The sequence below is a fragment of the Opisthorchis viverrini genome (assembly GCF_000715545.1).
Source record: "Opisthorchis viverrini unplaced genomic scaffold opera_v5_105, whole genome shotgun sequence".
NCBI classification, from domain to species: domain Eukaryota; kingdom Metazoa; phylum Platyhelminthes; class Trematoda; order Opisthorchiida; family Opisthorchiidae; genus Opisthorchis; species Opisthorchis viverrini.
Genome location: NW_008751759.1, coordinates 1071434 through 1097418, shown reverse-complemented (window position 1 = coordinate 1097418; position 25985 = coordinate 1071434). Strand labels below are relative to the sequence as shown.

Here is a 25985-nt window from a genome sequence, read left to right as displayed (position 1 = left end):
GTTGTACGGCAGTGAAGCATCAGTGCCAACACTGATCTTTGATTGACTGATTGATTGGGACGTTCGAAAAGACAAAAGCAAAACACATACTATAAGGCTCTGTACGAAGAATACTATTGGTCAATAATGTTAGTCAATAAAGTTGTTCAACATATTGGAGAACCATTGCTGTCACAGCAAACGAAATAACTGCACCCACAGACCATCTCGTTGTATAATTTTTTCGGACAACTGCCTACGCAAAAATAGAATGGCAGTTCGTTTACAGGTATAGATAGCTCTGTGTCCGTACTGAATGGGGCGCAAACCCTGGTCGCTGTATGAATACCGTTATTCTTTGGCACAAAGTAAGCTGGGCAGATGTATATTCCAACTGTCTGTTGGGACTTGCCAACAGACTGTCTAGCTTCGCAACATACCTCTCGGCAACAAATCTACCCTTCAAATACAAAACCCCATGACTCCTGTACGTTTACTCCCTGAGAACTTGAAACCCCGTTTGAAACACGTGAATCTTGTCGCTTAACCGGTTTTTGCAATGATTGCTGACCTCCGAAGGTATCCTCTAGACGATCAGCTGAGATTTCATGTAGATTTACAAAAACTCCTGTATGCTGAAACCATGGACGGCTTGTCGGGAGTCGGCTAGCGCATATATATGGAATAGGCTTGGATTTACTTTCTACGACATCTATGAGGCTCACGTTGCAAAAAAGTTGCTTGGGTTACGTGTTCACATGAAATAGTGAATTGCAAGCTGTGTTGCTGTTAACGTTATCTTTTTTTTTTAAACTTATTTGATGAGCCCCAAGATCGACGAACCCCTTCTGTCGAGGTTATTAGCAGCCTTATAAGTAGTGTATCCTATCAAGAAACCGTTTTTGTGCTTTCTTATATCTACGTTCGAAAGTTGGCCCCGTCTATCTGGGAAATTGACCTAGTCACGATATGGTATCGACGTGTGGTTATTTCGCACAGTCAATCAACGTTACCTCTGATGCCTTTGGCTCGTTTATCGAGCGGCAGTTGAGCTCGACTGCCGAAATAATGGTAACCCTCATTTCGGAAGTCACATAATCCTAGCCCTTTGCTCTGCTAAACATCTCACCTACATTAACTGCCTCACTCACTACTATTTGCAGAATCGGTCGCGGCGGTCGATTTGGCCGGAAAGGAGTGGCGATCAATTTTGTCACTCTCGCAGACAAACGTACTTTGAAGGAACTGGAAACCTTCTACAACACCAAAATATCCGAACTCCCGGTTGACGTGGCCGATTTGTTCTGACCTCGTCCAGATATACTTCTTCTGAATGATTTATCACCTACTTCCACCTTGATCCTGGATCCGTGTAGATAGCGGTTGGTCTGTTCCATCTCATCTGTACCTAGAAAACGGAGGCTGGTTGTTTTTGTGTACTGTGACCACCCGCGCCAACTCTGCCCCCGCCCACCCATATTCTTCAACGAAGGACTTCAATTTAATTCTGATACCGTTTTCTTGTGTCACCGTAGAATTCCGAGAACATCGAATAGGTTCTTTTCGAATAATGTAAATCTGTGACCTCTATGGATGCACCAAAATGTTTGTTTCTCACACTGAAAGGTCCAGCAGTCTCATCACCTAGCAACTCTCCTGCTACCTGTAGTTGATTTCATTCGTCCCAAAGACGTGTGTCTGACGGTATTTTTTTCCGACGCCAGTTCTGCATCTCCATCCGAATTGTGATTTCTGTCCATCTGCACAAATATATACGAATTCCTTACATCCCTGTTAAATATCGAGTACGGAACCACAGACTCCGGGAACCTACCTACCTACCTACCCGACAGTGGCTGGTCGGATGTTTCTCTTGAAATCCTTAGTGTCTCTTTACTTTATGACTTTCACACACAGACAGACACTTTCCTTGCGGTCACTTCCAATTCGATCTCACGGAAGCCTCGTTTGTTGCCGTTTCCCTCGTTTCTGTTGCACAGACGATATCACTCCACTCGGTCCAATCAGTCACTGTTTTTCAAGCTGTCATAAAATTCACAAAACGATCGAATAGTACATTTTGATTGAGAATCGACCTTATTCCTACTGGTCCTGGTTGCAACCGCGCTGGATGTTTTTGACTCGCTCAACTCACTTATTTTCCGAGGCTTTTTACTTTCCGGAAACTGCGATACGTTTTATTTGGGAAACGTGGTCATACGGCAGTGAAGCATCAGTGCCAACACTGATGTTGCTGTCTTTGATGATGATGATGATGCCGATTCTCCGAACTCGAATTTAACTCGGAGGTTTAGGCGCGAAGCATGAAGTCCATGCTTCTACCCACCCAATCCAGGTTAAACTTTGGGCACGGTGTAGTAAATTCACCACAGTACCATGTGAAAAACGTGCTTCTAGGTTGAAACATCTCTTCCAACACCCATCAATGAGTGATTCAAAAACAAACATGGGTTGACGAATATGTTTTCGGAAGGGTCCTTTCAAGTTATACAATTGCAAAGGCTACGACAGCTGTAGCACCCTTTCGGTACCTACCTGCCATACCACCCGAAGTTTGCACGAGGGCTGGGATACTGCCAGGTTGCCCAAGCCTAGACAGGGGAAGTCGAGAGGCAGAGGTCGGGTTCGAATCACGGACCTTCTGGTCAGTAAATTCTTGCCATCTTGCCCCAAGGCTACGACATTTTGATGGGCATGGTGTACAGGAAACGGAGCTCATTGAGAGACCGCATTGTCTACGTGTCAAGAAATAGCTAGTTCAAGTCACCAATAGGACTTAACCCGCGTCTTTTCAGTGCTGTGGTTGTGTGTGGGGAGGTGAGATAGATCATGGCAAGTCCAACACGGGAAAAAAGCATTTTTGACGGCAAAGCGATAGCTGTAGCCACTGCGATTGTGCGGTGCTGTATCAATGTGGATCGATTAGCAGTCGCCTTGTAAACAGCACGGACACTTTGGCTGGATATCACGGTGTGGGCCGTCTGTTAGATGCTGCAGAACTGATCTGGTTATCGTACACCTAATCCCAGGAAAGAACGAGGGTGGATTGTGTCCCTATGGCCGAGTTGCCTAGTCTTGCTTTCACTGTATTTCGCAGAACAGTAGCAAGAGAATGAGTATAGTAACAGACTAAAAGTACACAAGCGATCGCTCTGGAACCAGGTTCGGAGTGTTATGGCCTGTAAAACTTTTTTTCATACTGGCATGAGACCTTCGGTTCAGTATTTCAGCCCTTTAAAGAATGGCTACGTAACTTTGAGTTGGTCTGCGCCACACGCCACTGGCAACGGCTGACCCGGTGTGATCACCCTCACAGTTTAATCTGTCAATTATCCTGGTAGATTCACCTTCAATTTGCCGATTTAGCTACAAGCAATGGAAGTGACACCTTCAGTGAGCCGCTGTGTAGCGAATCGGTTCGTTGCTCCCAATGGCGCACCATGATTTGGCATAACAAGCTTGCATAACAGTAGCCTGTTTCCGTCAGATGAGGAGTCATCAAGAGCGAGCAATCGTCATCTGACCCGACTAAGGATGCGAAATCACGAGCTAATTATCGGACCAAGATGTAATGCAAAGTAACGAACGCGCACCATGCCCTGTTTGGTTTAACTTTATGACAGGAGTAACCACGTGGTTGTTGGCCCGTCCACCGAACTTGGCAGTTGGATCGCTAACGTTTCATCATCAGTGCGGGTCGATTGGTTACGTTCCTCATCTTCTGTTTGTGCTTATATAGTTTCTGGGCGAGATGGCTCAAGTGGTTAGAACGCGAATTTACTGGCCGTGGTTCGACCTCTGCCTTCTCCTGTCCAAGCTTGGGCAACCTGGCAGTATCCCAGCCCTCGTGCTTCCTTCGGGTAGCATGGCAGCTAGGCACCGGAAGGATGTTACAGCTGAGCGATTGATATAGTTTCTAAACAGCATCTAATATCTCAAGGTGATTGTTTCGCGTGAGTGGCTTCAACTCGATTTGCAGCTGTGGCCGATTCCAAACTGCTACCGTGCCAAACCATCGATCCGGACGCTAAAAACGTGCCGCTAATGTCGTGGGATGATGTAGCAACATTTGGAACATAAAAGGTTACATCTCGTTTCTCGGGGTGTAGTAGAGGCATTGGTTACCGTGAAAAAGTGTCTTCCTAAGATAGAGATGCCACACCGTTCTGGGACCAAGGGGGATATGTTGGAAACACTATCCTAGGTATTTCACACCCAGTCAGGTTTCGTTTTGGCCACAATGAAGAGTAACGATATACGTGTCCAGAAATCTTGTGCAGATTAAAAAGAGCGATTCTGATGTGTGCAAGCTCAACTGTAATACGATCGAAAGTCAGCCAGTCGTGCATACCATGGTTTAGTGCACCGTGCAAGGGTCATCAGCTTCGTAGGACGGTGCAAAGCTCACTTCCGCAGCAATGTCCAACAGAATCCCGGTTCCTTTTGTTGTGGAAGGCCAGAAAAATTCTGTCCGCGTTTGCTATCGCTGCTCATGTGTTGCGAAACTACACAATCCTTGGTGCACCTGAAAAGTTATGCGCAACATCATGTGATCGGTCACTCAACCCTGGAGAGCACACAGAAGTACGTGTGGTCACGTGATATCTCTATGAGCTCTCGGTCTTGCAGAAGCCGCTTCTATACCTACTGGCCTAACGACCAGTCTTTAGCACATTGTCGATCTAACAACCTCTATCCGTAGAAACAATGGCCTGCTAGGACTGTAGGAAAGTGCTTCCTTGTGTTGAACTTATTTCAACTACATAACAGAATCAGGTCTGCAACACTTTTTCACGGTATCGCGCGAAAAACCAAAAGGGCCTGGATATAGATCTGCTGTGCGTGCAATCGGACGAAGAGGCCCTTGGAACAGCCTCGCTCGTGACCCGGCGGGACACCTTCACCTTATGTTGTTAGGCCGGAGTCAATCTAGGTAGTTTCAGGGAATGCACTGCTTAGTCAAGAACGGTTTCATCGATTCATGAAATTGCCACCGAGATTCGGTTAACCTGACGTCTTGAGTCAAGGTCAGATCATCTGGTATGCATCAGGAGGCCATCAGGACGACCATTGCAAAAGCCCTCGCGATATCACTGGTAGCATTGGCCAACAACAGTTGAAAAACCGAAAGAATGCTGTTCAAGGGTCCACCATCAAAGCGCTGTATGACATGAACGTCCCCATGTTCCACGACTAGACTTCATCTGGGCAAGATGGCCCATGTGGTTGGAGCGCGAATTTACTGACCGGAAGGTTCTTCGTACGAACCCGACCCCTGCCTCTCGACTTCCTCTGTCTAGGCTTGGGCAACCTGGCAGTATCCCAGCCCTCGTGCTTCCTTCGGGTGACATGGCACCGTAAGGGTGCTACAGTTGAACGATTTTTTTCATCTAAGCTATTGGCAACCAGAGGTGTCTCTAGCAATTCAACGATTTGTTTCAAGGCTGTGTTGAAAACAAATAGCCTGTATGAAAATAGTGGAAAAAAACTGCAGCATGACAAGTACATTATGACAATGAGGAATCAAAGAGAAAGGTACGACTTGAGTGCCCAAGGTCATGGAAATACAAAAAAATAGTCCGCTGGGAAAAAACGGGGAAGAACAGGAGCATGCTGAGATTCGACGGACGGTACGAGGGTGTGTGTGTGTGTAACCATACGGAATGAGGAGATTGCGGTGTGTGGATTGGACGGAAGCGCGTAACCACTCTTGGTAGGAGGTTTGGCTTTGTGTGAATGCGAGGAAAAGGTTGCTGGCCTGAAAAGAAAGAAGAGATGAATTGTAGGCCATCGTCGGTTCGTAAAGCTCTCTGGAAATTCTGACACAAAAGAAAAACGATGCTAATGAACTGTCTCAGTCATTCTGAGGGGGCGAGATGGCTCAAGTGGTTAGAGTGTGAATTTACTGACCGGAAGGTCCGTGGTTCGAACCCGACCACTGCCTCTCGACTTTCCCTGTCTAGGTTTGGGCAACCTGGCAGTGTCCCAGCCCTCGTGCTTCCTTCTGGTGGCATGGTAGCTAGACACCGAAAGGGTGTTACAGCTGAACGATCTATCTGCTTGCGTCGTATCAGATTACACACAACTGTTACAGAGTTCGTGAACACACTGGAGACGGGACAGTAAAATCTATATAGCTGGGAGGTTCCAAACTGGCGATTACAGAGGTTAGGGGAATGTGCGTTCTGTCACACAAATTGTATGTTTACACTCGTAGTCACAAGGCGTTAACAGGTTTTCATCACAAGTTGATTCTACGCTCGTTTTATTGCAGATACAGACCACCGAGATTTTTTCGGTCAGTCGAATATCGGCTGATCCGGACTGGGAATTACAAGTATACATGTATAGACGTAATGCACTACTCATAAGGTTGCTGAAAATTCGCCGACAGTCGCAAGACCGGTTTCGCCCTTCTTGGACAGTCACTCAACTTGCTGCCTGGTTGATAGAGCGACAGTACCAGAGACGATCATATATGATTTATTGTCCACAGCTGTCCCATTTGTTTATCAAACAGTGACCGTTTTTGAGAAATACACTCATTTGCAAATCAATTTGGTTTTCACGAAAGACTCAACTGAATGTCTCGTTTATGTTATTCTACAACTGCATGTGCTGCACACCGGCCGCCTCATGATTCATTTGGCACGATATTCGAGATGTCGCAGTGTATTTTCATGAAGGAGACTACTCACAAAGTTGCTGAAAGCTCTTCGACAGCCCACGAGCGGTTTCGCCCTTCTTGGGGCGCAGTTCCCGAGTTTCCGTCAACTTTGTGATCTACCTGAAACCAAATCACTGTCTTTCTGTATACGGCCTTGCGCTGATGGAGAACCGTATATTCCTCTACCACCAAGCGAATGTAAATCACAGTTAGACTGCACAGAGTGCACTGTAGAACAACACAGATGTGCGAAAACGGCCGTGACCTGTAGTACTAAATTGTTTTTGAAGCTGGCTAGATTTAGGTGTATGTCCTCTTGTAGATGTTCCACACAGTTGCAATCACAAGTTAGATGCCAAAACACTTGGAGAATAAATAGTATGGAAGCTGAGTGCGTGCTACATTTTTGTGAGGTCACGCGAGACAGCGACGCACGAGAAGATCACGTGCGCTGAAAAGGCCAAGCAGTCACTGGAGTCTGGGACACGTGGAGAACCGGATGTGATCGCGACAGCCTACGGCCTGGAACAAACTCGCCGCGGGCCTTGATCCAATCCCTGGTCGATCGGTGTGCACCACGTACGTGATGAAGGCTGGGCTTGCTGATATCAGCTTCTGCCACAGTTCAATCAGTTCACCAAGTAGCGGATAACGCCAACAAGAGTATGGTTAGACTGAATGTTTGATAGTTCCGTGCATGGCTTCTGTAAGACCTATCGGAATCACCGAAGTCGGTGGTGTGCTCAGCAACCCAGTGCTCTGGAGGGCCAGGTTTTGCAATATTAGATCGTAACTGGAAAGGTGGTAGGTTGGAAAACGCGAACCATGGTTCCCACATTGTATTATGTGATTCTTACAAGGTCCACGTTGAGCTTAACTCCGAAATCCCGACCGTTGGAGGGTACAGTTAGGACTATGTGCTTGAAAGTTTGGATTTGCTCGTACTGAGAGTGACAGGATGGTCATTCAGTTACAACGATGTGAACGAAGCACAAGAACTGAGAGACTGCCAGGTTGCCCAAGTCTGGACAGTAGCAGTCGAGATGGAGGGGTTGGATTTCGATCTGTGAGTTCGCGCTTCAAAAAGTGAGCCATATCGAGTTCCACTGACAGTACGGGAGAAATCTAGGTCATCTAATCACTGCGCTTGAGTAGCTATTGCAGCTGTTTCGCAATCATCATCATCATCATCATCGACAGGATGACATCAGTGTTCAACACCGATTTTTCACTGCTGTTCCGCAAACATACCTGGAGGTCGACAACTGGGATGTCTGACCACAGTTGAACGACAGCTATGTGGTCTAATTACCAAGAAATTTAAAATTCAGACCACCTGATGCATTTGTACACCAAGTGAAAACGACTGGTTCAACCCCCGAGCTGAGTTTTCTTGTAGAAAGTGGACAGTCTTGAGTGATGCCACTTAACCAAAAACCAATCGGAAACTCGGGATAGCACATGGGATCGGCATATATCACTTTCGGAACGGTCAAGACATTGTGTACAACATTTAGATCTACAGGAAACTCGGGATAGCACATGGGATCGGCATATATCACTTTCGGAAAGGTCAAGACATTGTGTACAACATTTTAGATCTACAGACAAAAAGGTTCAAATCAATACGTGTGGACAATTTGTCTTGGAAGCAGGTGTGATATTTCATGACACAGCAAAGGCCAGGATATGATCTGGTATGTGGACTTTGCCATCATTCGGAAACGATCCCTCGTACTGTTTCAGATTCTATGACGCCCCCTCGTTCGAGGCAAATTCCTTTTGAACTTCGGATACTTTAGCCAGGACAATTTTTGCGGGAGAATGGCGCTCCTGTCTAAATCAGTTGTTGACCGGCCATACAGAGACGGCACGCGTGAAAACGGGGTACTGATCAAGACTAATGACAGGGGAAAGGATTTCACGCAACAAAGTGAGACAATAACTTACTTTGAATTCAACAGTTTCACTCCACGGAGTCAACTTCCGAATCGCTGTCCGTATTGAGGTCATCAGTGGAGCGGGCATCGTAGAGGTAGGCTTCAAAACAGAACGGTAGCACGAATGAGTAAAGTGGAGTATCAACCATAGGAAGTATGAAAGGCACTCTCAAGTAAGAGCGACTGTGTGTACGAACGTTTCGCAGTGGCTAAAATGTAGTCGAGAGAAAATGGTCTACGCGGTCGAAATTCACACGGACAGTTACATACTTGGGCGAGATGGCCCAAGTGGTTAGAGTGCGAGTTTACTGACCTGAAGGTTCGTGGTTCGAGTCCGACCTTTGCCTCTCGACTTCCCCTGTCTAGGCTTCGGCAACCTAGCAGTATCCTAGCCCTTGTGCGACCGGAATACACACAGTTATCCTTCGGGGAAATCAAGCTTTCTCCTGTTGAACCATCCGGATGACCAGTTAGCTACGTACGTAGTCGCTGTTTCCCCGGGATAATTGATTTCTATTGTAACTAGCTTGTTTGGGTTGTTAACGTTGGTACGACTTTAACTGGATTCATAGGATGGTCCAAAGTGTAAATAAGCGACCAGTTACGACGATTGATAGCAGCGGTACTGGTGATATCAAACACGTTCGTCGGGCGATTTTATAACAAAAAGCAAATACTAATCGTTCAGTTGTAGCACCCTTTCGGTGCTTGGCTGCCATGCCACCCAAGGGGAACACGACGGACGAGATACTGTTAGGTTCCCCAAACCTGAACAGGAGCAGTCGAACTGCCGAAGTTCGCACCACAGACCTACCGGTGGACACCTGAACACAGATTTTGTAGCTATATCAAAGTAGTTGCTAGTAAAAAAAGGATACCACCTGGCTCAAGTGGTTAGAGCGCGAATTTACTGACTGGAAGGTACGTGGTTCGAATCCAACCTCCGCCTCTCGACTTCCTCTGTCTAGGCTTGGGCAACCTGGCAGTATCTCAGCCCTCGTGCTTCCTCCGGGTGGCATGGCAGCTAGGTACCGAAAGGGTGCTACAGCTGAACAATTAATTATTATTATTGTTTACATTACAACCACAATCATCATCAACAGAAAAATAAGGGCAAACAGCACGTCTAGTTGAGACAAAGACATTAGGTTTTACACCAGCCCATGATCCTTTATCGTTTTACCTGTATAGTGATGATGAACAGGCTGAAATGTCTGAATTGTCACACGAATGTGTGCATCAACCACTTGAACAATGGTCGATTTATTTTGCCATTCGACACATCTGTACCGCGTACACTCAAGAATAAGATCATTCAGCTGTAACACCCTTTAGGTGCCTAACTGCCATGTCAGCGAATGAAGACAAGGGGTTGGGATACTTCCAGGTGCCCAAGCCTAGTCAAGAGGCAGAGGGGGGTGAATCACGGACCTTCCACAGCTATCTCACCTTCATCGCGTACACTAAAGTCGAATGACTAAGCTGACATTCGATCTCGTTCACATGCGCCATTAGATTCATTAGGACCAAGGCACATGCTCCACACTAAGTAACAGTCGCTCAGCTGTAGCATCCTTTCCTTACAGCGCTAGGAAGCACGAAGGCTAAGGCGTTGCCCGGTTGCCCAAGACCGGAGACGAGTAACTGAGGAGCCGGGTTCAGTTAGGAAACGTAGTCCCTTCGGTCAGTAGCCTCACGCCGTAACAGCCGAGCTATCTGACAGATGTGGTCATATGAACAAGTATCGGTCTGTCGACGACTGTGTAAATAATCGATAGTGTGGAAAAATCGAACGTGGACGCACAGGAAAAGACACTGGTGATCCCAAGGGGTTAATGTGGACCGGATACCTGGGTACATAAAGTATCTAGGGTGAATCTCTGGTTAAAGGTGAGGTTAGCCAGAAGTAGCACCACCGACAGCCCTATACAAGAGGCGGTGGTATAACCAGGGCATGAGAGGATGATGCCTTACTAATGAGCCACAAAAGCTCGATGACCATATCACCCAAATGCTTTAAAATAAAGGCACTGTCTCACTAAGATCCATTTAGGATTGAGGCTTGGAGGAAAACTTATGAAGGACTCGGTCGTATTGGAAAAAATAGGTCGTTGTTGCTCACGGGCTAGTTAGAATGACACCCGAGGCTCCATTCGCTACACGAGCTGGTTCGAGTCAGACGCAAATCTAGAATTAAACGGCTTATCTTTTCATTATCACCAGATGAACGGGGCATCGTATCGATTCCCGTGAGGAGTTTCGTGCCCGCGACTTCCCGGCTGGTTGTTTGAACACTTAGCCGTTCGGCCACACACTCCATATCGCGAGCCGAAAGAAATAATCTCTCGATTCCTATAGTGTGTAAAAACTGATGTGTCCGCCTAACATGAATAGCCTATTTGTCACAGGTTAAAGGACGAACCTAACCCATATTTTGTCGTATAGGAGGTCGCTTACCCGTGGCACGAGCAGGGTGTTACGAATTTTACAACCCAAAGCACGTTCTAATACGCGGCTTAGGCAGTAATCATACGAGAAGGCATATGTTGCCCTGTATGACTGCTCCTGTCTACCTGACAATATATCAGCCCCCTCCAATGAAACGGAAGCTGTGTACGGAAAGGTTTTTACAGCCCTACCTAATTTTTTGTGCGTAAAAGGCATTTTTTGAAGAAAAAAAAACAACATCGCAAACTCACTCGGTTCCCGAACTGGGTCCTCTGCATTAGGTTCATTCGGAGTGAAGAAACGCGTACCGCGCTTGTTCAGATCGGGCGATCCGCTGGATTCGGTAACCGATGCGGCCGTTTCGGAACCGGTTTCAGGTTCAGCGGCAGGCTGCGACGGTTCGTTTTCAATGGTTCGATCCATTAGTCGTTGGCTCTGTGTCTGCAGTTCGGTGTGGCACTCACTACACACCCGGACACGGGAAGAGCCCTGGTAGGGTAGCATCCATCGATAGGATGAACATTTGTGACAGACGACCTTGCCACAACATCGACAGTGGTGCTAAAATGAGTGTTGGATAAGTTGAGTGTGAGTCAAAAGAGGAGACAAAAATAAATAAATAAATAAATAAAAAGTCGTACGGCGTGACGAAATACCCCTTCAAGGGTGAAATTGGTGCAGAACAACGTTGTCCAAGAGTCACAACCTCCCTCAGACGGAGGATTGATGCACTGGACTACGATATGCACGAAGCCCAAAGCGAACGAGCCACTGAGGCAGATGACAATTCGGCCACTCGAAATCAGTCCTACATAGCACCCCTTCAGATATTTCATCAAACAACTCACTGAAAGGTCGCCAAGCTAACATTATCTTGGATACACCAAGGTGGGCTTTTTATCAGCTTTAATGAGTCAGTACGACCACTATACAGCAGTGGGTTGCACATCGCCCTGATACGAGACTGTTGGATGGAAAAGTCAACGTTGCCGGGCACTGTAAGTTGTACATAACCTTAGAAGGCAGTTAAACCTAACCTGGTGAATGACAGGCCCGTGCAAGACGGTGTTGTAGACAGATAGATAACCTACGTTTCCTCGCCATTTGAAGAGCTATCTTCAGAGCGCTCACTTTTGGTTGTGATGAGCTTTCCCATGTGCTTCTTTCTGCTCCAATGATCGTTCAGCTGTAGCACCCTTTCGGTGCCTGGTCGCTATGCCACACGAAGGAGGCACGAGGACTGGGATGCTGCCAGGTCGTCCAAGTCTAGACAGGGGAAGTCGAGTGGCAGAGGTCGGGTTCGAACCACGGACCTTCCGGTCAATAGATTCGCGCTCTAACCACTTGATCCATCCCCCCCCCCCGTCTCTCTACTCCAAAAAGGTCAAAAATCACTATATACCGTGGAAAGTCTTGTCGCCACACCTGACCTACCTGCCTGTTCACCGCTATACTAACCAGGTCAACCTTTAAATGCGCATTGTCCCCGTTTGTCTATTACGTTACGTATGCTCAAAATGCAGTCCGGGAAATTCAGTCATAAAATTGAATTGGTCTCAGCTACTGGGAAGTCAGGCACAGAGAGGAATGACCGACAGTAGACCGCCACTCACACCCGCTGCTCCGCTTACATCAGTCGGACATCATTTCCCTGCTTAGGTTATAGCAGTTAAGGCGGAGCCGCCTTCGCTGCCGTGACTGCAGCTGCTGAAGCGGTTCGGGTCAGTGCTGGTATAGCTTTCAGTTCCCCTGTGCCGTTGGTCTGTCAACTTCTACGCGAGGTCGCACTGGTGGAAAAAACAGCTGCTTCGGGTTTATGATTTCCGCCTACGCACCAGCGAGATGGCCCAAGTGGTTAGAGCGCGAATTTACTGACCGGAAGGTCCGTGGTTCGAACCCGACCTCTGGCTCTCGACTTCCCTGTCTAGGCTTGGGCAACCTGACAGTATCCCAGCCCTCGTACGTCCTTCGGGCGGCATGGCAGATAGGCATCGAAAGTGTTACAGCTGAGCTATTATGTTATAGGCATCGTGAGCATGACTGCACTACTGTCTTCCATAATCTATTAAAAGACTATGGAAGCAAATTGCTTATGTAGTCGTCCACACAAGACTGTCAATCATTCTCGAACGAACAGGTTGATTCTGATCAGTTGGGGATGAAAAATACCGCCCGTTTCACGGTCGAAAAAAACCTTCTGAGCCAGGAAATGAACCAACACACCAGTACATGATGCTCCAAAAAGCGTCTCGTTGCCTGGAAAAGATAACCAGTACTGTACGTGGCGCTGGTATTTCAGATAGAAAAATCTATAACTACTGGTACTCAGAACCTTGAAGCCGGACACCGCGTCCCTCCGAGCTTAGCATATCTTGCTTCGACGGTCGATTGCTCCGTTATCCTGCGTCCTAATACGCCGCAAGGAATGGAGCAGCCCGACCGAACAACCAATCGTGGTCAAAGGTCAGCCCCGGCTGGCAGCACTTTTACGTAACACACAAGCACGAACCCATCGCTACGCCCCCAAGAACGCATTGAAGATGTCATCTTGATTGGTGATGAAACGTTTGCAACCAAACTGGCCGACTCCACCACCTACGCTACCTGAGCTACCAACATTTTTCACTAGAGATAAATTAAGTTTGTGTGGAGACAGAGGTGTTGTGGAAATGTTCAAGAGGTGGAAGAGGCTAACACAAGAGCTGTATCAGCTGATCTGCAACATGAGATCCAAGAGACCACCTGATGACAAGTTAATCACAGGTAATACTAAACACCTACATAAGAACCAAGGTTTCAATCGCTGGATACAGTATTTTAGGAAACAGTTTAGTGGCCACTGACTTTGCCCACACCATCCCCGTGAGTTCATAGACCACTAAAATGCATTTCTGCCTTGAAATGCATCTATCCGAGGGTCGAATAAACTTCCACCAGCGTTAATCAAACAAGGTGACGATTGTGCATGTTTTGCTTTGACTACGTCCCTCCGATGTCCCTCCCCAACTCCTTCCCACCACACGAAAAAACATCGCTGGGCCATTTGACTGTCAGTTATCTGACCGAAGGGCCTTATGCTCCTCGATGCTTACTAACACTAAACAAAGTAACATCCTTCTAAATCCACGAGATCCTTTCTACATAGGAGCTTTTAACGTCCGTACTCTATGTCAAATTGGCAAACAGGCTATGCTTGCTGAAACCTTGTACTCCCTTAAAATTGACGTATGCTGTGTCTCCGAAACACGCATACAAGACCCCAGCGTGGTTCTGCATCTCAGAACGCCAAGGACGAAATCAGTCCTTTCAAATTTCTTCCTCCGTGTGTCCGGTGAGCCAGAAACGATGACTCGTGGAATGTATGGTGTGGGAGTTGCACTCAGCCGCAGAGTTGAACACGCTTTGGTGAATTGGATCTTAGTGAACAGTCGTCTTTGGGCGATTATCCAGTTCAATCAAATTCAACGCATAGACATAAAAAGATGTGCCTGTTTAGAATATCGACTCATGTCCCAACTGACTGCAGTTCTGAGGCGGAGAAGGATACTCTATCGAGAGTTATCCGGGCTCATCCGTCGAGCAAGAGGTATTGTCATTGTGATCCTTCGGAGCGATATGAATGCTCAAGTAGGTCGTCTGAGCTCCCTGGAATCACATTTGGGCGGTCGATTCGGAGTCGATGCTCGTCGCACAGACAACGGAGATCGACTCCTTCAGTTGTGTGCTGATCATGAAGTGTTTCTGGCAAGTACGAACGTTTGCATCGCGTAACCTAGCGGCCACCAACTGCAAATCAATCATGGACCAGGTTGGACCACATGGCATCGGAGCTATTTGAGAACAAGAACATGTTGTAGTCTTTTTTCTTCCATTCAAAGAAAGTACTCGAAGTGACCTTTCCAGCGATAGAAGAGTCACACATGTCATGGTGTAAATATGGTTTTAATAAGGTTAGCTGAGACTCGAATCCAAGCAACTCACAAAGGATTGGGAAGGAGCCTAGCGATTACATTTTCAGGTGGCATGGAGTAATTGAGCAGCGCTGCACACACCAGGACGACTCTGCCGATAGACTAACTCTTCCACACAAGTTTGGCCAAAGAAGAATAGCCATGAAGTTTCTTGATGCACTTCACGCTACATGTACTCACATTTCTGCTCACGTGAAGGACCGAAATTCCCCCCCTAACAACAGCCATCAAGACAAGCCCCTCTCCACCAGCGTTCAGTCTTTACCTGGACCCCATCCCAAGGGACTGTGGATTCGATTCACGAAGGACTAGTGAACTCAAGGTATGCGGACAAAATTATCTCGCCACTTACTGTGGAACTCGGTAGATGTAAGAGAAGCTTCAGAGTGTCAAAAGACCACTTCTCCAAGCCTCATAGAGGCTCACATTTTTTAGGCTCACATAAACTGAATGATCCGGTTGATTCGTCAGTATTTTGTATGTTGAAAGTAGCAATCACAGCCTCGACTTACGTATAAGATGACAGATTGTAGAAAAAACAGCCGGATGATAAGCAACCTTGGTACCCCGGTCAGCGAGTGTCAATGTCAAACCGTCACCTGTACCCGCAGATCATCCGATGCGAGCCTTTCGAACGTGTGTGAGCATTTGTCTGTCAGAACCGATCACGAAATTATAGGTTTGTACGCAGAGACGTTGCGTACATTTTCGTGTGACCATGAAATATTTCATATACTCACCGCTGCTAGCCGTATGAGGAGGTAGCGAAACGTGTTTTGGGGCCGTTTGTTCATGCACTAGACCACTGACTGACCATGGAGACAAAACGGTTGTCCGCCAGTGGGAGGCTTATGAAGTAATTGTGACAAGATACTATTCAGATGTATGGATCCATGGGTTTACAGCAGCATACGCCGTTCCGTGCTTGACCCTGCCGCTTTATAAATCGGACCCTTGTTTTTTTTTCAATCAGGAGCTCCGGATATTATCCCTCAAAATCAATCTTTTTCATTGGGAAAACTGGGGTCCATTCTGCCCACATATTTCTCCGATTGAATACTACCTCACCCTCCGTTGAACGGGATGCAGATGGCCAGAATACAATCTGCATACAAACCCTATCAAACACCCGGGCGTCAAAATGATCTCAAACGGAATTCCATTTGTCTCCTCCGCTGTCCTATTTTTTTACTGGCAGAACTCCCATCCCATCCAAGACGGTATTCAGAACAAGTAACTGTAAACCTAGCCACTCGTCAGATGCGCTCCTCGACTAGCGATGAGACGTTTGCAAACAAGTTGTCCCGCGACTCCTTCAGTTGTGTGCTGATCATGAAGTGTTTCTGGCAAGTACGAACGTTTGCATCGCGTAACCTAGCGGCCACCAACTGCAAATCAATCATGGACCAGGTTGGACCACATGGCATCGGAGCTATTTGAGAACAAGAACATGTTGTAGTCTTTTTTCTTCCATTCAAAGAAAGTACTCGAAGTGACCTTTCCAGCGATAGAAGAGTCACACATGTCATGGTGTAAATATGGTTTTAATAAGGTTAGCTGAGACTCGAATCCAAGCAACTCACAAAGGATTGGGAAGGAGCCTAGCGATTACATTTTCAGGTGGCATGGAGTAATTGAGCAGCGCTGCACACACCAGGACGACTCTGCCGATAGACTAACTCTTCCACACAAGTTTGGCCAAAGAAGAATAGCCATGAAGTTTCTTGATGCACTTCACGCTACATGTACTCACATTTCTGCTCACGTGAAGGACCGAAATTCCCCCTCCTAACAACAGCCATCAAGACAAGCCCCTCTCCACCAGCGTTCAGTCTTTACCTGGACCCCATCCCAAGGGACTGTGGATTCGATTCACGAAGGACTAGTGAACTCAAGGTATGCGGACAAAATTATCTCGCCACTTACTGTGGAACTCGGTAGATGTAAGAGAAGCTTCAGAGTGTCAAAAGACCACTTCTCCAAGCCTCATAGAGGCTCACATTTTTTAGGCTCACATAAACTGAATGATCCGGTTGATTCGTCAGTATTTTGTATGTTGAAAGTAGCAATCACAGCCTCGACTTACGTGTAAGATGACAGATTGTAGAAAAAACAGCCGGATGATAAGCAACCTTGGTACCCCGGTCAGCGAGTGTCAATGTCAAACCGTCACCTGTACCCGCAGATCATCCGATGCGAGCCTTTCGAACGTGTGTGAGCATTTGTCTGTCAGAACCGATCACGAAATTATAGGTTTGTACGCAGAGACGTTGCGTACATTTTCGTGTGACCATGAAATATTTCATATACTCACCGCTGCTAGCCGTATGAGGAGGTAGCGAAACGTGTTTTGGGGCCGTTTGTTCATGCACTAGACCACTGACTGACCTTGGAGACAAAACGGTTGTCCGCCAGTGGGAGGCTTATGAAGTAATTGTGACAAGATACTATTCAGATGTATGGATCCATGGTTTACAGCAAGCATACGCCGTTCCGTGCTTGACCCTGCCGCTTTATAAATCGGACCCTTGTTTTTTTTTCAATCAGGAGCTCCGGATATGATCCCTCAAAATCAATCTTTTTCATTGGGAAAACTGGGGTCCATTCTGCCCACATATTTCTCCGATTGAATACTACCTCACCCTCCGTTGAACGGGATGCAGATGGCCAGAATACAATCTGCATACAAACCGTATCAAACACCCGGGCGTCAAAATGACCTCAAACGGAATTCCATTTGTCTCCTCCGCTGTCCTATTTTTTACTGGCAGAACTCCCATCCCATCCAAGACGGTATTCAGAACAAGTAACTGTAAACCTAGCCACTCGTCAGATGCGCTCCTCGACTAGCGATGAGACGTTTGCAAACAAGTTGTCCCGCCCAGAGAACAGACCGACGACCAATGTCAGGTCCCTTCCATAGTCAGGTCAAAAGCAAGGCACCCATCTTCAAACTCCGAAGTCTGTCGCACTTGAGAGACCAGACCCCAGAGGCATAGCGTACACCCACCGTTCGGTGCAACTTAGGTCTGCCTGGAAGCCCTGAAACGATGCTGTCTGGATAGGTGGCAGTTGAAACTACGTGATGAATCCCGAATATGTGTGTGACGACACCTAAACGCGCGTTCAAAGCACCCAGCAAACTAGCAGAGGCTTACTTCCCAACAGATGTCAGATCCGACTCTTCGTGTGAATAACCTGCTTTTTACACATGTGATAGTAATGGAAACGCTCAGGTTGGTCGGTTGAAGCCAGGTGAAGTTGATAATCTGTCGGCACTCAGCGAAGCGATCATGGATGACGAACCGTTCCAGTCTATAATCAGGTGACAAAATATTCCAGCGAAGTGTCTCATGGCGTTCAAGACCTTTGGACAGACAGATCACATCGTGGACTTGTTCGCTGAGCTGGGCAATTCGATTGCAAGCGTTTCATCACCAGTCGAGGTGACTTCATCAGTGCGTTAGTGGGGTACGTACCGGTGGGTTAGTGGTCGTGCTCAGGATGTGTTCAGGATTACAAATCACACTCGGACACCTATGTTGATGTGTATGAAAATCATCGTTCACTTCCGAAAATCGCCCGAACAACTCGAACTGGTTCGGTTTCCATAACCACAAGGGCTAAGCAACTATCAATTCGAACTTGATCCGGTCAATATAGCCAACTTTTCTAACGATATCACAGACCAATAGTTCCACAAGAACTTCAAGGTACCTCCACCTACGGTGTGGTTGGACTAGTTGGAGGACCTATACTATTCTAGACTCATTCGATATCTAGAATGGCCGACGACAAATGTTGAAATGGAGTCCATAATGCGTTTGACAAGCCTTGGAGGCGAGATGGCTCAAGTAATTAGAGGGCGAATTTACTGACCGGAAGGTCCGTGGTTCGAATCCGACCTCTGCCTCTCGACTTCCCCTGTCTAGGCTTGGGCAACCTGGAAGTATCCCAGCCCTCGTGCTTCCTTCGGGTAGCACGGCAGCTAGGCACAGAAAGGGTGTTACAGCTGAGCTGTCCTCAACGGACCATCAGTCGGGCCAGTCCAGAAATGCGTACACATGGAAAGTTGTTTGCGAGTCTCACAGAAGAAGCAACCAAGCACAATTCCAAAACTCGAGTGGCTTCAATAGAAAGGCGTGTACAACGGTTCTGTGGGAGATGTGCTTCCACATGAATGGCTAGTTGACGATAGTAAAATGCTCCGAACTTCAGATCACTGGCGCTTACGGATTATCAGTCTTCTATGGTAGCAATAACGTGTGATGAATAAACGAGTTTGTCATAGGATGTCCAACAGATGAAAAGGCTCGTTTCATAGAGTATGGTCCCCGTGCGGTACTTACCAGAGGCATAAACACCTCGACGGGGCATCACCTTCAAATACGGAACAAAAATCCCCGGGGTAAACAAGTGGAGGTACTGATGATCCGACTAGCCTCAGTCCGCTGGTTGATGACTTCCCTGACGGGGACCTAGGCAAGACAACTGTGGTACCTGAGTAAGGAAGTTTGCTGAAGCAATATACAAACACCGGACGCTGTGGCCTTGTCAATTTAGCGACCGACCGTCTCGTGCTGTTATTTGTTTATTTATTTATCATCTTCATTTATTTATTTTATTTTTCATTTTGGTTTATTTTTTTCATTTATTATTTTATCTTATTACACTACGTATGTATATGGTTGACTTTCGAAAGTTAAATGTGAATCATATGAAATTAAAGGCACCCATAACGTAATCACTAACTGCATCGATTAATTTCACAAAGCTCATCGCATCAATATCATCCACTCTATTGATACTGGCGCAGTTTTTTTAGTATGTGCATACAATAGTTGATTTGACAACGTGGACAGAGGCGTAGGAATGACGGGCCAGTCGCATAGGTAACGAGGCAGCATTGGACTTGAATGGCAAGCACTAACCATCATAGTCCACGGGCTAATGGTACATTCCTGATCCAGCTACTTGCCTGTTGTCACGCCTTTATTCAGGTCAACCGAATGCGATTGATAAACTTAGAGCTGGAGACGGAAGTTGTTACAGTCAGGATTTATTTACCATCATTCATGCTACGTCAACTCAGTCGAGTGTCGGAGGAACAGACAGCTGTTGTTGTGTGGACGCGAAAAAACAAAGGTGAATCGCCAGTGAATTGCATGTGTGATGGAAAAGAAAACACGCTTCAGGCCAAACGGAATAGAGAATGAACGAACCAAAGGAGCTGTGAAAAGTCAGCGAAAAGTTGTTTGCTTTCACAAAACGATTGAAATTTTTTTAAAAATCGGCGCTCAGTTGCCGCACCACACGAAGGCTGGGATACTGTCAGGTTGTCCAAGCTAGACAGGCAGTTGTTACAGTCAGGATTTATTTACCATCATTCATGCTACGTCAACTCAGTCGAGTAGTGTCGGAGGAACAGACAGCTGTTGTTGTGTGGACGCGGAAAAACAAAGGTGAATCGCCAGTGAATTGCATGTGTGATGGAAAAGAAAACACGCTTCAGGCCAAACGGAATAGAGAATGAACGAACCAAAGGAGCTGTGAAAAGTCAGCGAAAAGTTGTTTGCTTTCACAAAACGATTGAAATTTTTTTAAAAATCGGCGCTCAGTTGCCGCACCACACGAAGGCTGGGATACTGTCAGGTTGTCCAAGCCTAGACAGGCGAAGTCGAGAAACAGAGGTTGGGTCCCGACCTCTGATCAGTAAATTCCCCCTCTAACCACTTATCCAAAAAAAAACGATTACTTGGTGAGTGAACAAATAGAGCGTTGCTGCGAGGGTATGAACACCAGAAACGCACATGAATAATCGAATTCTTGGCAGGATCTTGCTCTCCCGTAGGAAGACCGCTCCCAACCGGGAGCGACCGACTTTACAGTTTGCTAGGGAAGGAACACTATCACTGACGATCGTCAATCCGCAAAGTCTACTCTGAACAGAAAATCTGGAGTGGTCTATCGTCTTGGAACCGACTTCAATCCTCTGGCGCTTCTCCGAGCTTGAGATTGTTGATCGAGCAGAAGCCTAAGTCGTGATTACACTGTAGCAGATGGATTCAATTAAAGCATCACGAAAACGTGGGTAACACTGGCCAAATCGCGTCACTCATGGCGTCAGAGATCTAACATACACCAAACCTTCACAAACACTTGATCAGTGGTGTCTACACAGCACAGCCGGCACTGGCTGCAGCCTGTTATACAGCGAGATAATGAACAAGCCGGCAACAAAGCAAAATCATCGGAGCAGTACTCTGTGGATTGCACACGTGATGCACACGTTCGATCACCGTTAAGCAAAGAGAGCTGAAATGTTCGCTGTGGGACAGACAATAAAACGGGACCCAGTGGATGAAGACACATTGTGAGTTTGTGCTGCGCGGTCTTTCTGATTAGGGTTCAAGTGGTTACCAGTCCACACGAATAAAGACTCTCAAGGGTGACGTCAACTGCTAGCCGAACTGATTAGCTATGTTCGGTTGGATGAGGTAAGCGAGAGATACTGGGTCAATTGCTTTGACACGCCACTCGGATGTGTTCTGATCGCGTGTGTAGGCAAGTTGTTTTTTTAAAATCCTATTCGCTAACGTTATTAGACTTTTAGGCTATGTTTCCACAGGCCCCCTCCCCCTGTTCTCTTCCTGTTATGATAAGCGACCAGAATCTGGCTCGAACAACCCACCGCACCAGATCTATTAATAAACCATTCAGAAGATCAAGTAAATTTTTTTCAAACAGTGCTAATCGCAAGTTAAGTTAGTGAGATAAAGTACAAAAAATCGTTCAGCCGTGACACCCTTTCAGTGCCTAACTGCCATGCCACCCGAAGGAAGTACGAGGGCTGGGATACTGTCAGGTCGCCCAAGCCTAGACAGGGGAAGTCTGGAGGCACAGGTCGGGTTCGAACCACGGACCTTCCGGTCAGTAAATTCGCGTCACTGAGCCATCTNAAAAAAGCGTTCAACTGTAGTATCCTTTTGGTGCCTAGCTGCCATGCCACCCGAAGGAAGCACGGAGGCTGGGATACTGCCAGGTTGTCCAAACCTAGACAGGGGAAGTCTGGAGGCAGAGGTCGGTTTCGAACCACGGACCTTCCGGTCAGTAAATTCGCGTCACTGAGCCATCTCGCTTCTGAGATAAGGTACTATGATATAGGACTGTCGAGAATGAAATAAAAGGATGATCGATCGATTAAACCGAAACGAATGAAATGAAATCGGTAAAATGGCACGGTGTTTCGTTCATCTAACGAACCCGTAAAACGCACTCTGTCTATTGACCGTCTGACCAATCAGGGCGCTCAAGAGAGAGAGAATCTTTTGGAGTGAATTCTCCTGGTTTCTTTTGAAAAAGTTTACACCACAAGAATGACCCAATGCGTAAAGCAATTTGAAATTAGCCAAGCCCGAGCGTTATCACAATAAATGATGTTCCTGGTCTCTGATATCCGAACCTAGATGGTGTGAAAAAGTCTATAAACCCTGAAGATCAGTGTGAACTGCTGGATCACCGGGATCAATCGCACAGTTGGTGCGCCAGGAGACTTGTGAAGCGTGTTCGACTACTGGCCAGGTGAATAAGACCCTGGTTCGGACACCTGTTGGGGGTCTTCGAATCGACTGCTGATCCAGCCTCAATAAACTACACGCACTTGATGTTTGAACGACGGGGACAAAAAAAACATTTTTCTCTTGAAGCAGTCAGTAAAAAGTCGAAACATTGGAACGATGTATCCTTTGTTTGAAGAGATATCACACAACCAAGAAGAAGTACGAGGATTCAGAGTGTGTGGAACTGCTCAGGCCGGGGAATCCAGTACTGGGTAGGCAGGAACCAAGAACCATTTGGTACGAAGTCGAAGTTTCCCAGGAGTGCCTCCAGAACTAGTGCAAAGTGGCTCAGGCCTAAATTTATCTGTGCACTCAAAGACATTGACTGTTTCCCAAGAGAGGTGCTTGCGTTGAAAAATATCTTTGGTACATATGCCACCCCATGTTCAACACCAAGAAAAAAAGCGTTCAACTGTAGTATCCTTTTGGTGCCTAGCTGCCATGCCACCCGAAGGAAGCACGGAGGCTGGGATACTGCCAGGTTGTCCAAACCTAGACAGGGGAAGTCTGGAGGCAGAGGTCGGGTTCGAACCACGGACCTTCCGGTCAGCAACTTTGCACCACTGAGCCACCTCGCCCCTCAACACCAAGGCAGACTGCTCATCTAGGATGCCACCAACAGACATCAGTTCAAAAACCCTTGGGTGACGCTGTGGGGAGCATATATAACATACAAGTACGTGGTTTAAAACACCGCAATTCACCTGCATGCCTTGTGATCGAAAAACCCCGTGTCAGGTGTAGTTTTGTGCTTAATCAGCGATGGGACGTAGCCTAAACGGGTGCTACAGAAAAATACCTTAAAAAAGTTGGCTTACAGCCAGTCGGTAAAAATATGAAATTCAAAGTATATGCGAGTTGCAGTACCGAGCGAAACCGTACACTGCCAGGTTGCCTGGGAAGTCGAGAGGCGGAGGTCGGATTCGAATCACGGACCTTCCAGTCAGTAAATTCGCGCTCTAACCGCTTGGGCCATCTCGCCCCTTGTGTGGCTGCGGGTTTCGGAATCCAATAACAGGTTTCTGAAAACTTCACTTACTCTACGATGCACAAGGGTGAACTCAGTGTTCCGACAGACCATGCAGTGTGACGCCTCGGCGTCTGGAATCCAAATAGGCGAAAGCTTGACTTCATCACGAGCAGGGTTGCCAGCTAGTGGAAAGAAAATCGAAAACAACAAAACTGAGTTGATACAGCGAGCGGAAGGCAACCGGTGGCAAAATCAACTGAAAGAAACCTGAAAAAACAATGTAAAAATGAAGCTTCGCCCCGAAATGAAGATAATACAGAATAAAAAAAACAAGCGCATGTTTTGGTTCGACATCAATTACAGCAGGTATGTTTTGGGGTCAGGCAATTTCAGGAGACACAAAAGAGAGCACAGTTTGAGCACGGTCTACCCTACCCCAGCACTCCAAACCTGACAAGTCCTTCACCGCTGAAGCCATCATTGACACTTTATACGGGTAACATGTGTGCTGACGCTTAAATGCCGTACACAATGGAAGGGAATAATAGCGTGGGCGCCACTGAGATCGGTTGCGCGTCATGTCCTGAAGGGCTCTCAGCCCCACGTAGAACTCAGCCAGGATGAAACGAGGATCTCACAGCTGAACATGTTGGTCGTGAAATTACGTAGCTCGGTAAGAAAGAAACGGAAAATGACCCTGTGCAGCCCAGTTCAACCCGGTATCACCTACTAGATCAGAACTTTCCGCTGGTTCAAAAAGCCCCTACGGACCAAATGTGAGTTCAGCGAAGACGTGGCTGAGGTAGACACCGTCCGGAAGCGATCCTATCCTTTGTTATCAAAAACACGCACGCAATAGGATCGAACACATCAAAACGAACGCCCTATTTGTGATCTAAACTTACAGCTACAGGGATGGATAACCAGAGCTACTAGCCTTTTTACGTTGTGAATTGCCTTGGGGCAATACCATTATCTTTGCCTTTAAAATTTTACGACGTGAAAATCCCTTCCTGAAAACACATTCGTCAAACCATTTGTGTTCTTCTGATGGACCGGAACGTGGGTTAGCACCCAGCACATGTCCACTATAAGAACCAACGAAGTGTCGTTCTCTGCGTTTCAATTACTACGAGCAATTTTCAACTCCAGTGCGACAACGTGGATGGCGCAAGTATCAGACCAACCTATAAAAGCACACACTGTGACCTACATAGGGCGCGCGCCTCCGCAATACTTCGTTTCATATGTGCCACCCATTGGATCTTCTCTTCTGCCGTCGAGGAGTAAACAGTGAACGACTTTTTTGGACTCATAATAGCGAAGCCATTGCGATAGACTAAAAGAAAATCGGGTGCATGCATGAAAGGAAACGGGAGGAGACCTACTTCCATTATCACAAATATCTTCAACCACAGCCTCAGAAAGGTCAATAAACTGCGGATGGCCAAGCTAAAATGTTGCTGATGCCGATCTGATGCGACCAGTGCTTACCTTGCGGTGCACAAGCAATCGACCATAGAGTAGAACATCGTTGAATAGGAAGAAGTGTCGCAATTTCGGTTTACGTCGACAGATTTTGGTAAGCACGCCTTCGCCAACTAGAACGCGCTTGGGAGCCATCAGCTTCTACGAAAGTGGGCTAGTCATGCACTCGTCCGCACGTACCTGAGAAGAGAAGCCAAACAACTTCTCTACGGCTGCGATCCGCTGATTGTTGTTCTCACCTTCACCTGATCGCGTGAATGGTGGGGAAAATGGAGAGGAACGTACCTATCAAAATGTACAGGGGTTGGTCGGAATCCATTACTTCTGACGCAAAGGGGTCAGTGAGCGAAGGACCGTCGCAGTGTACGACGATCTGACATCAAAAGACCAGCTGAAATCCAAGGACAAAAACAGATTTGAATCATGTGCACACATCAGGCCCGTTAACGACGGCACACGTGATTGATGAAGTGAACACATGTACCATCAAAATCGAGAGAAATTTTCGCTAGCGTTCACACTTACGGGGACAGAAGAGGATTTCCCCATTATTGTATAAACAAAACAAATGTTCGTTTAGATCAAGTTATCAGCTAAAAACCATGTACATAGTCAGACTGATTCCAGCTGCTACAATTTCGATCACAGGAAAGTATGAGAGTGCGGGAGTGCCATGGAGGCGATGACACAGTCAGTTCAGGAATCGGGTAGCTACGCATTGAAGGCGATAGCTTTGATGCACGAGCGCCACTGAATGTGCGATTTCCATTTGCCGATGTTCCGTATGGGTTCTTCCAGAAGTTGTGCTGAAGAAAACCAGCTGCTGAAGTGTTGTTTGAATTGCTGAGCCCACCGCTTAAGATGAAGACCGAGGGAACGAAT

The 25985-nt window shown here is 46.9% G+C and overlaps 3 protein-coding genes across 3 annotated transcripts in view; 2 read left to right on the top strand and 1 right to left on the bottom strand.

Moving 5' to 3' along the window:
• The window catches only part of T265_13782 (hypothetical protein), a gene marked incomplete at both ends in the record, with an annotated part of 11978 nt that extends 9917 nt beyond the window's left edge, over positions 1 to 2061 (top strand). The window contains one exon of the mRNA XM_009170503.1: positions 1143 to 2061. Coding sequence (XP_009168767.1) covers positions 1143 to 1287 — 145 coding nt within the window. The remainder of the gene's footprint in view (positions 1 to 1142) is intronic.
• Positions 2062 to 4299: 2238 nt separating this feature from the next.
• On the top strand, positions 4300 to 5361 carry T265_05475 (hypothetical protein; the record flags this gene model as incomplete). The annotated part of the gene is made up of 2 exons (XM_009170486.1): positions 4300 to 4588; positions 5198 to 5361. The coding sequence occupies 2 exons, from the start codon at positions 4300 to 4302 to the stop codon at positions 5359 to 5361; spliced, it is 453 nt and encodes a 150-aa protein (XP_009168750.1).
• A 5371-nt stretch (positions 5362 to 10732) lies between these two features.
• T265_05474 (hypothetical protein) lies at positions 10733 to 25422 on the bottom strand (the record flags this gene model as incomplete). Its single annotated transcript, XM_009170485.1, has 8 exons — positions 10733 to 10959; positions 11307 to 11490; positions 23685 to 23797; positions 24829 to 24954; positions 25004 to 25067; positions 25110 to 25244; positions 25284 to 25348; positions 25389 to 25422. The coding sequence occupies 8 exons, from the start codon at positions 25420 to 25422 to the stop codon at positions 10733 to 10735; spliced, it is 948 nt and encodes a 315-aa protein (XP_009168749.1).
• Between the last annotated feature and the right edge of the window lie 563 nt (positions 25423 to 25985).